Raw genomic sequence first — 12,500 nt, 5'->3', positions numbered from 1 at the left:
AATAGAGTACGCTGAGGAAAGATGGAGGAGGGTTCGTGTTCCCACTGCAGGAATAAGAATATCTCGGAGCTTAGATCAAATCTCTCCTACTTTGGGGAAGGCGGAGTCCTCTTACCCAAACCACGATCGCCTGACTGCCCAGCAGAACGGACCTACTTCACCGGCTGACCTGAAGATGACGCTTCATGTGTTTAATTTCAAGATCTGAGGTGAATTATCCTTTAGTGTGACAAAGCCGGAGCGCTAAATAATACTCAGAGTAACATTACACACTTTTAGCATTAAATAAAGCACATAAACACCAGAGCTGGACTAACACACAATTCAGTACCTCAAATATTACTCCGTTACGAGTGAAAGTTGTAAAAACAGATTTTTACTGCAGTTAAAGTACAGAAGTATTTGTTCTCAGAAGTACTTCAGTATCAAAAGTAAATGTCCTTCTTTATGTCGCCGCATTATTGTATTATAGTTGTATAAATGCACATTATGCCATCATGGTTTAAGCCAGTCAGTGACGCTCCATCTGACACACTAGCAGACGACTAACTTAAACTCATTTAAATACTTGTAGAAAAGTTACAAAGCTGCTGTCACTTTAAGGCCGAATGCACGGATCCAATACACTGATACACATCTGATATTCTCACACTGTTCACCTTCACTGAAGACAGAATCAACTTTGTTTATGTCAATACTCCACTAAATGAGCATTTGGACATCCGTCTTCTTCCGTCATTTTGCTCTAAACTATAAATCAGTGTTTAATAAATGCTGTGAAATCATTGAACTTCACGAGACTCTACAAGAGTGATTCCTGAAAGGCTTTCTGCAAAAACCCAAACACCTTTTAAAGAAGAAAAAAATCATCACTGACTTTCAGAGCTGCGACAGAAACGACTTTCCACTTCGAGGACCTTGATAGAAATGTAGTGGAGTAAAGAGGACGATATTTGTCTTTCAGATGGAGTGAAGTTAAAGTCAGAAGATTACAGAAAGAATAATACTCCAGTAAAGCACAGAGACTCAAACAGTGAACTTCAGTACAGGACTCGAGGAGATGAGCTGAGGGACGGTCCAGATCTGATAAACACCGCCTGAGATTGCCAGGTTTTGTGTTGTTGTTCCAGCCGCGACGTCACACAAAAAATAGAAACCGTTTCTAAAATAGATTCATCGCGCGTCGCCGTCGCGGCTGGTTAAGAATTAACGTGGAAAGGCGGCTTTTAGGTGCCGGGGCGTCGCGTGTAGTAAGGGTCAGGGACGAGGAGCAGCTCCCTATTGGCCAACAGGACTTGGGTTACAGACGGCAAACACACTCTTCTTCCTCAGTATTTCTGTCTTGTTTTGTCCAAACATCTCACAATTCTTAAAACAAGAAGTATTTACTAGACAAAAGTAATTGTCTTGTTTTTTGAAAATAACTCAAAATGAAGAGAGTTTTTGCTTAAAATAAGATAAATAATCTGCCAATGGGGTGAGAAAAATAATCTTAATTCAAACAGAAAACATTATTCTCCTCGCCCCATTGGCAGATTCTCTGCAGATGAATGTAAAGAATGGAGACCGCTGGGTTAATGGCCGGATTATATCTGAGCTTTCCCTCAGGCCTTCATGAGCTCCGTTTCTCTTTATATAACGCTATCGTCATTTATTAACCCTTTCTGAACATCGCTGTTTATTTCGTGTGTGTGTTTATTCTCTTCTGTTTATGATTTGTTCGTTTGTTCTTGTTTTATTACTTGTCCGTCGAGTGTGTGAGATTTATATTCGTTTGGCGTCATAAAGACTTTCTTTATTAAAATAAAAGAAAACGCTCTTGACAAGGTTTGCTAATTATACATAAAGTTCACTTTAACTAAAGGTTGTGATATTGTATAAGTATGTATAGTGTGTGTGTGTGTGTGTGTGTGTGTGTGTGTGTGTGTGTGTGTGTGTGTGTGTGTGTGTGTGTGTGTGTGTGTGTGTGTGTGTGTGTGTGTGTGTGTGTGTGTGTGTGAGTGTGTGCTTGTTTTTGTGACATATCAGGACAAAAATGTGTATAATAACATGTGTATGACACAGGTATTACAGAAAATGGTGACATATCAGGACATTACCCCATGTCCCCACTTTTCAAAATGCTTATAAATCATACAGGAGGAGTTTTTTTGAAAAAGTAAAAATGCAGAATGTTTCCTGTGATGGGTAGGTTTAGGGATAGGGGCAGTGTAAGGGGATAGAAAGTACGGTTTGTACAGTATAAAACCCATTACGCCTATGGAATGTCCCCACAATTCACAAAAACAAACATGTGTGTGTGTGTGTGTGTGTGTGTGTGTGTGTGTGCGTGTGTGCGTGTGTGTGTGTGTGTGTGTGTGTGTGTGTGTGTGTGTGTGTGTGTGTGTGTGTGTGTGTGTGTGTGTGTGTGTGTGTGCATGTGTGTGTGTGCGTGGTTGTTTCACTCACCCTCCTGCAGGGTGGCAGCAGAGTGTGAGTTAAACCTGACGAAACCTGTGTGTGTGTTTGTGTGTGTGTGTGTGTGTGTGTGAGTGTGTGAGTGTGTGTGAGTGTGTGAGTGTGTGTGTGTGTGTGTGTGTGTGTGTGTGTGTGTGTGTGTGTGTGTGTGTGTGTGTGTGTGTGTGTGTGTGTGTGTGTGTGTGTGTGTGTGTGTGTGTGTGTGTGCTTCACTCACCCTCCTGCAGGGTGGCGGCGGAGTGTGTGGACGGACTCAGAGCCGCAGTGACCGTCGTCCAGAGCAACGCCAGCAGCAGAAAACACAGCATCACGGGTCTGTACACACACACACACACACACACACACACACACGATCAGTCATGAGACGCATCACAGGACACAGTCGTCCGTCGCCTGAGGCCACATTAACACACATTCAGCTGGAAAAAACATTAAAGTTCCCCGACGGTTCCTAAAACAGACGCTCTGCTGTGATTGGTCAGAAAGCAAACACTCATTAGCATATCTGAATCTCAGCTCTTGACCCACAGCGATACGAACAGGCATGGGTTCGAGCGAAACATTATAAACACACACATTTCACTGCTAAAAATGCTTTTCTAATGTAGTATTTTTGTCTTGTTTCGAGTCCAAACATCTAAAAAATCTTAAAACAAGAAGTATTTACTAGACAAGCAAAAGTAATTGTCTTGTTCTTTGAAAAATAACTCAAAATGAAGAGAGTTTTTGATTAAAATAAGATAAATAATCTGCCAATGGGGTGAGAAAAATAATCTTGTTTCTGTTTGAATTCAGATTATTTGTCTAGTAAATGTTTATTAATGTAAGAATTGTTCGAGATTTAGAAACGAGACAGAAACACTGAGAAGAGCATCAGCGGGAGCGCTCTTAAAACCATGAAATCGTGGCCAGGTAATGAGTTATTATTATTATTATTATTATTATTATTATTATTATTATTATTATTATTATTATTATTATTATTATATAAGGATCATGTTTTTCTTCCCACCATCTGATGAATCTTGAATGAGTTCAGCTCACACTAATGTGCTGGAGCAGGAACTCGCTGACTGAGCCGCTCATAAAGCTCTTTCCTCCAAAGACTAAAGTTTGATCTAACGCTACACACAAGCCGTCTGTACGCCATCAAGCCCTGAAGAAAGCTGTGATTGTGTCCGTGTGTGTGTGTGTGTGTGTGTGTGTGTGTGTGTGTGTGTGTGTGTGTGTGTGTGTGTGTGTGTGTGTGTGTGTGTGTGTGTGTGTGTGTGTGTGTGTGTGTGTGTGTGTGTGTGTGTGTGTGTGTGTGTGTGTGTGTGTGTGTGTGTGTGTGTGTGTGTGTGTGTGTGTGTGTGTGTGTGTGTGTGTGTGTGTGTGTGTGTGTGTGATGGGTAGGTTTAGGGGCAGTGTAAGGGGATAGAAAATACAGTTTGTACAGTATAAAAACCATTACGCCTATGGAGAGTCCCAACATTTCGAAAAAACAAACATGTGAGTGTGTGTGTGTGTGTGGGTGTGTATCACACACACACACACACACACACACACACACACACACTGCCTGAATTCCTTTTATTCCGAGTCTGCCCGTAAGAATCCGGTTCAGTAATCCCAGAGCGCCTTTATTCCGCTCAGAGCTTTCCTAATATCTGGAGGAGCTTAAGAGCTTAAAAAGAACAGCGAGAACAAGAGGCGGATTATCGCTCGCCGCTATTGTCACGGATTATCATCTTTATTAATCTCTGATCAAACCAGAGAGCAAAACTGACATCAGGACACGATTAACACACACACACACACACACACTTACCCACTCACACACACACACACACACACACACACACTTACCCACTCACACACACACACACACACACACACACACACACACACACACACACACACACACACACACACACACACACACACACACACACACACACACAGAGAGAGCATCGGGCGAAACACACAAACACACACACACACACTCAGAACATCAGGCAAACCACACACACAAACACACCCAGATAACACACACACTCACACTCACACACACACTCAGTGACGGCCTCTTCTAGGTCAGCCAGATGGACGTCTACAGGTCCAGCTCTCAGTTAATTAGCTGCTAAATAAGCTGCTTGTGAGGGTCATAATGACAGAAAACAGACACACACACACACTCTCTCTCACACACACACAAACAAACACACAAACACTATATAAATAAATAGAGCTTCACGTGAGCCGTGCTGCTGTCTGACTGACCACTCTCAGTGGCTTCACACACACTCACACACACACACACACACACACACACCATCATACCCATGGCATTACACACATTTGTGTCCTCATATGTCACAAAAACATGCCCACACACACACGCACACACACACTCTCTCTCTCTCTCACACACACACACACACACACACACACACACACACACACACACACACACACACACACACACACACACACACACTGACTGCATGTGAGCACTAAAGCCGGCTCTGATCTGCTTTGCTCCTGATTGTCTTTGAATTTTGGGTCAGTAGAGCAACATCTGACATGAGGATCATTAAACACACCTGAGCTGAGACACACACACACACACACACACACACACACACACACACACCTGAACTGAGATAACACCCCCCCCCAATGGCTCAAACATCATACAGGCGCTGAGATATGAAGACATCTGAGAGTACACCACTGTCCGAGACCCTGGAGATTAGACACAGTTAGGAGAGGGTCTGCGGTTATTCATGTTGTGCCGATCTAAACTGGGTGTGTCCAGCAAAGGCTGTGCAGTGGCGTGTTTGAACACGGTAAGGCCATCCCATTCGCTAACGGGTTATTAATGATCGCGGTAACAAACCTCCAGCGCGACACCAGGAACTCTCAGATCAAATATCAGAGCCAAGAAGATCCATTTGAGGAATATAATGTGTTGAAAATTGATCACACACTGCAAAAAACGCTTTTCTTACTCAGTATTTCTGTCTTGTTTCTAAATATCAAACAATTCTCACTTTAAGAAACATTTACTAGACAAGCAAAAGTAATTGTCTTGTTTTGGGGAAAATAACTCAAAATGAAGAGAGTTTTTGCTTAAAATAAGATAAATAATCTGCCAATGGGGTGAGAAAAATAATCTTAATTCAAACACAAAACAAGATTATTTATCTTATTTTAAGCAAAAACTCTCTTCATTTTGAGTTATTTACCCCAAAACAAGACAATTACTTTTGCTTGTCTAGTAAATGTTTCTTAAAGTGAGAATTGTTTGATATTTAGAAACAAGACGGAAATACTGAGTAAGGCATTTTTTGCCGTGTGGGTGGATGAGTGGATGAGTGGATGAGTGGATGGGTGGATGAGTGGATGGGTGGATGGGTGGATGGGTGGATGGGTGGATGAGTGGATGAGTGGATGGGTGGATGAGTGGATGAGTGGATGAGTGGATGAGCGGATGGGTGGATGAGTGGATGGGTGGATGAGTGGATGGGTGGATGAGCGGATGGGTGGATGAGTGGATGGGTGGATGAGTGGATGAGCGGATGGGTGGATGAGTGGATGAGTGGATGAGTGGATGAGCGGATGGGTGGATGAGTGGATGGGTGGATGAGTGGATGGGTGGATGAGTGGATGAGTGGATGAGTGGATGGGTGGATGAGTGGATGGGTGGATGAGTGGATGGGTGGATGAGTGGATGGGTGGATGGGTGGATGAGTGGATGGGTGGATGAGTGGATGGGTGGATGGGTGGATGGGTGGATGAGTGGATGGGTGGATGAGTGGATGGGTGGATGAGTGGATGGGTGGATGAGCGGATGGGTGGATGAGTGGATGGGTGGATGGGTGGATGAGTGGATGGGCGGATGAGTGGATGAGCGGATGAGTGGATGAGCGGATGGGTGGATGAGTGGATGGGTGGATGAGTGGATGGGTGGATGAGTGGATGAGTGGATGAGTGGATGGGTGGATGGGTGGATGAGTGGATGGGTGGATGAATAGATGGGTGGATGAGTGGATGGGTGGATGAGTGGATGGGTGGATGAGTGGATGGGTGGATGAGTGGATGGGTGGATGGGTGGATGAGTGGATGAGTGGATGAGTGGATGGGTGGATGAGTGGATGGGTGGATGGGTGGATGAGTGGATGAGTGGATGGGTGGATGAGTGGATGGGTGGATGAGTGGATGAGTGGATGGGTGGATGGGTGGATGAGTGGATGGGTGGATGGGTGGATGAGTGGATGAGTGGATGGGTGGATGAGTGGATGGGTGGATGAGTGGATGAGTGGATGGGTGGATGAGTGGTTGAGCGGATGGGCGGATGAGTGGATGGGTGGATGAGTGGATGAGTGGATGGGTGGATGGGTGGATGGGTGGATGAGTGAATGGGTGGATGGGTGGATGAGTGGATGAGTGGATGGGTGGATGAGTGGATGGGTGGATGAGTGAATGGGTGGATGGGTGGATGAGTGGATGGGTGGATGGGTGGATGAGTGGATGGGTGGATGAGTGGATGAGTGGATGGGTGGATGAGTGGATGGGTGGATGGGTGGATGAGTGGATGGGTGGATGGATGGATGAGTGGATGAGTGGATGGGTGGATGAGTGAATGGGTGGATGGGTGGATGAGTGGATGAGTGGATGGGTGGATGAGTGAATGGGTGGATGGGTGGATGAGTGGATGGGTGGATGAGTGGATGGGTGGATGGGTGGATGAGTGGATGGGTGGATGAGTGGATGGGTGGATGAGTGGATGAGTGGATGAGTGGATGGGTGGATGGGTGGATGAGTGGATGGATGGATGAGTGGATGAGTGGATGGGTGGATGAGTGGATGAGTGGATGGGTGGATGAGTGGATGAGTGGATGGGTGGATGAGTGGATGGGTGGAAGGATGAGTGGATGGGTGGATGAGTGGATGGGTGGAAGGATGAGTGGATGGGTGGATGAGTGGATGGGTGGAAGGATGAGTGGATGGGTGGATGGGTGGATGAGTGGATGAGTGGATGAGTGGATGGGTGGATGAGTGGATGGGTGGATGAGTGGATGAGTGGAAGGATAGGTAAATGAATGGATGATGGATAGATAGGTAAATGAATGGGTGATGGATGGCAAACCATGCTCTTTATTGTCGTTAAGCAACATTTCATCTTTCTCTTTATGCTTTAGGGTTAAAGTGAGCTGAACATTATGACCTCATCAGAGTCACACACTACAGAAACTAAAAACAACCGTAAATGATTCACTCTGTCGGTTTGTGCCTCGAGGCTCGAGACTCGCTCAACACGAGAAGAAGAAGAAGAAGAAGAAGAAGAAGAAGAAGAAGAAGAAGAAGAGGTGTAATTACTGAGCCTGTCGGATCATGAGCGGATGAGCAAATAATGGGAAAGATCCGCGAGCCAATCACACATCACACACACACACACACACACATGCTCCACAAACACACGACTTATCCATTCATGGTGTAAATATAGTTATTTTTATAAATTATATTTTAATAGCATGGCAGCAGCAGAGCTCTCGTAAAGCAACAAAATAAAAAACAACAAAGTGTTTCATTTTTAAGACATTTAGGAATAATACAAGGCTGTTAATATTACGAGTTCCCAAACGGCTTTATATCTCCGAGATTCAGCTCGGCTGGAACCGTTTCGCTCATTCTGTTTCTGGCATGATCTGCATAATCTGATCATAAAGTTTCAATGACACAGAAACGTATAACTACATTAAAGTACTAACTATCCTAACGCCACCATCTCAAAGAAAACGGGGGATGGCATGTTCCGTGTGCAGATGATGACATGTTCCGTGTGCAGATGATGACATGTTCCGTGTGCAGATGATGACATGTTCCGTGTGCAGATGATGACATGTTCCGTGTGCAGATGATGACATGTTCCGTGTGCAGATGATGACGTTCCGTGTGCAGATGATGACATGTTCCGTGTGCAGATGATGACATGTTCCGTGTGCAGATGATGTCATGTTCCGTGTGCAGATGATGACATGTTCCGTGTGCAGATGATGTCATGTTCCGTGTGCAGATGATGTCATGTTCCGTGTGCAGATGATGTCATGTTCCGTGTGCAGATGATGACATGTTCCGTGTGCAGATGATGACATGTTCCGTGTGCAGATGATGACATGTTCCGTGTGCAGATGATGACATGTTCCGTGTGCAGATGATGACATGTTCCGTGTGCAGATGATGACGTTCCGTGTGCAGATGATGACATGTTCCGTGTGCAGATGATGACGTTCCGTGTGCAGATGATGACGTTCCGTGTGCAGATGATGACATGTTCCGTGTGCAGATGATGTCATGTTCCGTGTGCAGATGATGACATGTTCCGTGTGCAGATGATGTCATGTTCCGTGTGCAGATGATGTCATGTTCCGTGTGCAGATGATGACATGTTCCGTGTGCAGATGATGACATGTTCCGTGTGCAGATGATGACATGTTTCGTGTGCAGATGATAACATGTTCCGTGTGCAGATGATGACATGTTCCGTGTGCAGATGATGTCATGTTCCGTGTGCAGATGATGACATGTTCCGTGTGCAGATGATGACATGTTCCGTGTGCAGATGATGACATGTTCCGTGTGCAGATGATGTCATGTTCCGTGTGCAGATGATGACATGTTCCGTGTGCAGATGATGTCATGTTCCGTGTGCAGATGATGTCATGTTCCGTGTGCAGATGATGTCATGTTCCGTGTGCAGATGATGACATGTTCCGTGTGCAGATGATGACATGTTCCGTGTGCAGATGATGTCATGTTCCGTGTGCAGATGATGACATGTTCCGTGTGCAGATGATGTCATGTTCCGTGTGCAGATGATGACATGTTCCGTGTGCAGATGATGTCATGTTCCGTGTGCAGATGATGACATGTTCCGTGTGCAGATGATGACATGTTCCGTGTGCAGATGATGACATGTTCCGTGTGCAGATGATGACATGTTCCGTGTGCAGATGATGTCATGTTCCGTGTGCAGATGATGACATGTTCCGTGTCCGTGTGCAGATGATGTCATGTTCCGTGTGCAGATGATGTCATGTTCCGTGTGCAGATGATGACATGTTCCGTGTGCAGATGATGTCATGTTCCGTGTGCAGATGATGACATGTTCCGTGTGCAGATGATGACATGTTCCGTGTGCAGATGATGACATGTTCCGTGTGCAGATGATGACATGTTCCGTGTGCAGATGATGTCATGTTCCGTGTGCAGATGATGACATGTTCCGTGTGCAGATGATGACATGTTCCGTGTGCAGATGATGACATGTTCCGTGTGCAGATGATGACATGTTCCGTGTGCAGATGATGTCATGTTACGTGTGCTACAGTCATGTTCCGTGTGCAGATGATGTCATGTTACGTGTGCTACAGTCATGTTTCGTGTGCAGATGATGACATGTTTCGTGTGCAGATGATGTCATGTTACGTGTGCTACAGTCATGTTTCGTGTGCAGATGATGACATGTTTCGTGTGCAGATGATGACATGTTCCGTGTGCAGATGATGTCATGTTACGTGTGCTACAGTCATGTTTCGTGTGCAGATGATGACATGTTTCGTGTGCAGATGATGTCATGTTACGTGTGCTACAGTCATGTTTCGTGTGCACTGCAGAAAATGCTCTTCTTACTTATTTGGTGCATTTCTCAAAACAATTACACAAATAGCAGAACACCATGGGTAACCTGCAAACGCCACTCTCTTCCTCAAAACCCTTCGTTCATCTCTCAGAATGAAATCTCTGTGTCTGTGATCGTGCCAGTGCCGTCAGAATGACGAGTCCGTGTGTCCTTGTGTTCGGATCAGACAGTCAGATTGTTCAGTCATGTTGTCAATATAACGGTTTACTCTGGAGGGATGATCTGATGGAAACTACGGCTAAAGTTTGGATGACAATTATTGTCCATTGTGAGTTACATCCTAGTGTGTGTGTGTGTGTGTGTGTGTGTGTGTGTGTGTGTGTGTGTGTGTGTGTGTGTGTGTGTGTGTGTGTGTAATTGCAATAAAATGGGAAAGATTCAAATTTACACTCTTACTGTTTGTCCTGTATTTTATTGACAGAACATGTCATTGAGATACAGAAATGAAAAGACAGCACTGAATGGCACACGCACACACACACACACACACACACACAAAACCTAAAGAAGAGATGTGAACATAGGAAAAACTGTACATGCGGCGCTGTAGAAATATATATATATATATACCTGCTAGTTGATGTTTCATGAGAAGCACCTTCGTTAGAGAAAGTCAAGAGTCACCTGGGAGCAATTTAGCAATTCAGGACCGATTTAGAAAAAAGTCTAATGGAAATATAGAAAGTATAGAAATATGCTTGAGATATTACGATAACTGGTTCAACCCTTTTGCATCTTAAGACTTATGCTATGAGCTTGTGCCTAAATGTTGTGGAGCTGAGACTGTTCAACAGAGACCCAATGCATTCTGATCAACAGGACAGAAGCAGCTGATAATGAAGGAAACAGCTGAGAATTGGACATAATCATTGGCATGGACGTACCGAAGCATTCGCAACTTGTTCAAAGAAATGAGAATGCGTTTCTGATGAGCACAAGAGACACAGTGATGTGAGAATTGAACAGCTAGTTTAGAGAATTTCAATTCTGATCAGAGAAATGAACCAAAGTGACGGAGAACAACTGTAAGAAACATTTATTAAAATTATTGTCTTCTTTTGAAAAAAAAAAGACAGATTATTTATCTTATTTTAAGCAAAAACTCTCTTCATTTTGAGTTATTTTCCCCAAAACAAGACAATTACTTTTGCTTGTCTAGTAAATACTTCTTGTCTTAAGAATTGTGAGATGTTTGGACTCGAAACAAGACAGAAATACTGAGTAAGAAGAGCATGTTTTTTGAGATGGTACATATTTTCAGTGTACCATCTCAAAGAAAACGTGGGATGTTATGTTCCGTGTGCAGATGATGTCATGTTCCGTGTGCAGATGATGACATGTTCCGTGTGCTGATGGCGTGACGTGCTGCGTATGTGTGTAACTGAAGCTGTCTTCACAGGTAACCCAGTGGAATAACCCGGATCCGCACAGCATATCAGATGACAAACAGACTGAAGCGTTCAGAAAGCTCAGCATAAACGAGACTAAAACCTGTCAGACCAGATTCACATCACCACAAACACCACCAATCTCACCACAGGAGGACATTAGGTCAGCCTACACCATGTTTAACCCTAGAGAGTATAAAGATGGTCCAATTAAACCGGCACGCTGGGACCACACGGCAAAAAAATGCTCTTATTATTTAGTAATTATGTCTTGTTTCCAGTCTAAATATCTAACAATTCTTAAATCAAGATGCATTTACTAGATCAGTAAAATTACATTAGATATTTTTTCTTGTTTTCTTGAAAATAAAATCTAAATGAAGAGAGTTTTTGCTTAAAACAGGCGAAATGATCTGCCAATGGGGTGAGAGAAATAATCTTATTTCTGTTCGGGACGGAAAGAAGAAAAAATATTTCAATCAGAAACAAGATTATTTTTCAGATCAGAGCTCTGTGTCCAAGCACATTAATAGAGAGGAGAAGGGAAGGAAAAGATGTGGTGGAAAGTGTACACAATCCACGCTGCTAGAGTTATTCAGCTAGATTGTTATTTCAGTCAAAGTTGCTCTTCTATCAGCTTGAATCAGTCGGCCCATTCTCCTCTGACCTCGAGCATCAACAAGGCATTTTCTCCCACAGGACTGCTGCAGACTGGATGCTCTTCCCTTCTCACACCATTCTCTGTAAACCCTAGAAATGGTTGTGTGTGTAAATCCCAGTAACTGAGCAGATTGTGAAATACTCAGACCGGCCCGTCTGGCACCAACAACCATGCCACGCTCAAAACGGCTTAAAGGTCCCATGGCATGGGTTGTTTTAATGTTTTATAATGTTTCCTGAGGTGTACTTATATTGTTAGTATGGTTTTTACATAAAAAATGTCAAAATTTAGAAATAAAAGGCAT

The 12,500-nt window shown here is 44.0% G+C and overlaps 1 protein-coding gene across 2 annotated transcripts in view; it reads right to left on the bottom strand.

Annotated features, from left to right (window-relative positions):
- Nucleotides 1-12,500, bottom strand: part of LOC137073655 (prolactin receptor-like) — a 32,852-nt gene that overhangs the window by 14,846 nt on the left and 5,506 nt on the right. For both annotated transcript variants that reach the window (XM_067442360.1, XM_067442362.1), the window contains exon 2: nt 2,675-2,772. In XM_067442360.1, coding sequence (XP_067298461.1) covers nt 2,675-2,772 — 98 coding nt within the window. The remainder of the gene's footprint in view (nt 1-2,674; nt 2,773-12,500) is intronic.

Source organism: Pseudorasbora parva, chromosome 4 (genome assembly GCF_024679245.1).
Source record: "Pseudorasbora parva isolate DD20220531a chromosome 4, ASM2467924v1, whole genome shotgun sequence".
Classification (NCBI taxonomy): Eukaryota; Metazoa; Chordata; class Actinopteri; order Cypriniformes; family Gobionidae; genus Pseudorasbora; species Pseudorasbora parva.
This window is presented reverse-complemented; position numbering and strand designations above follow the sequence as displayed.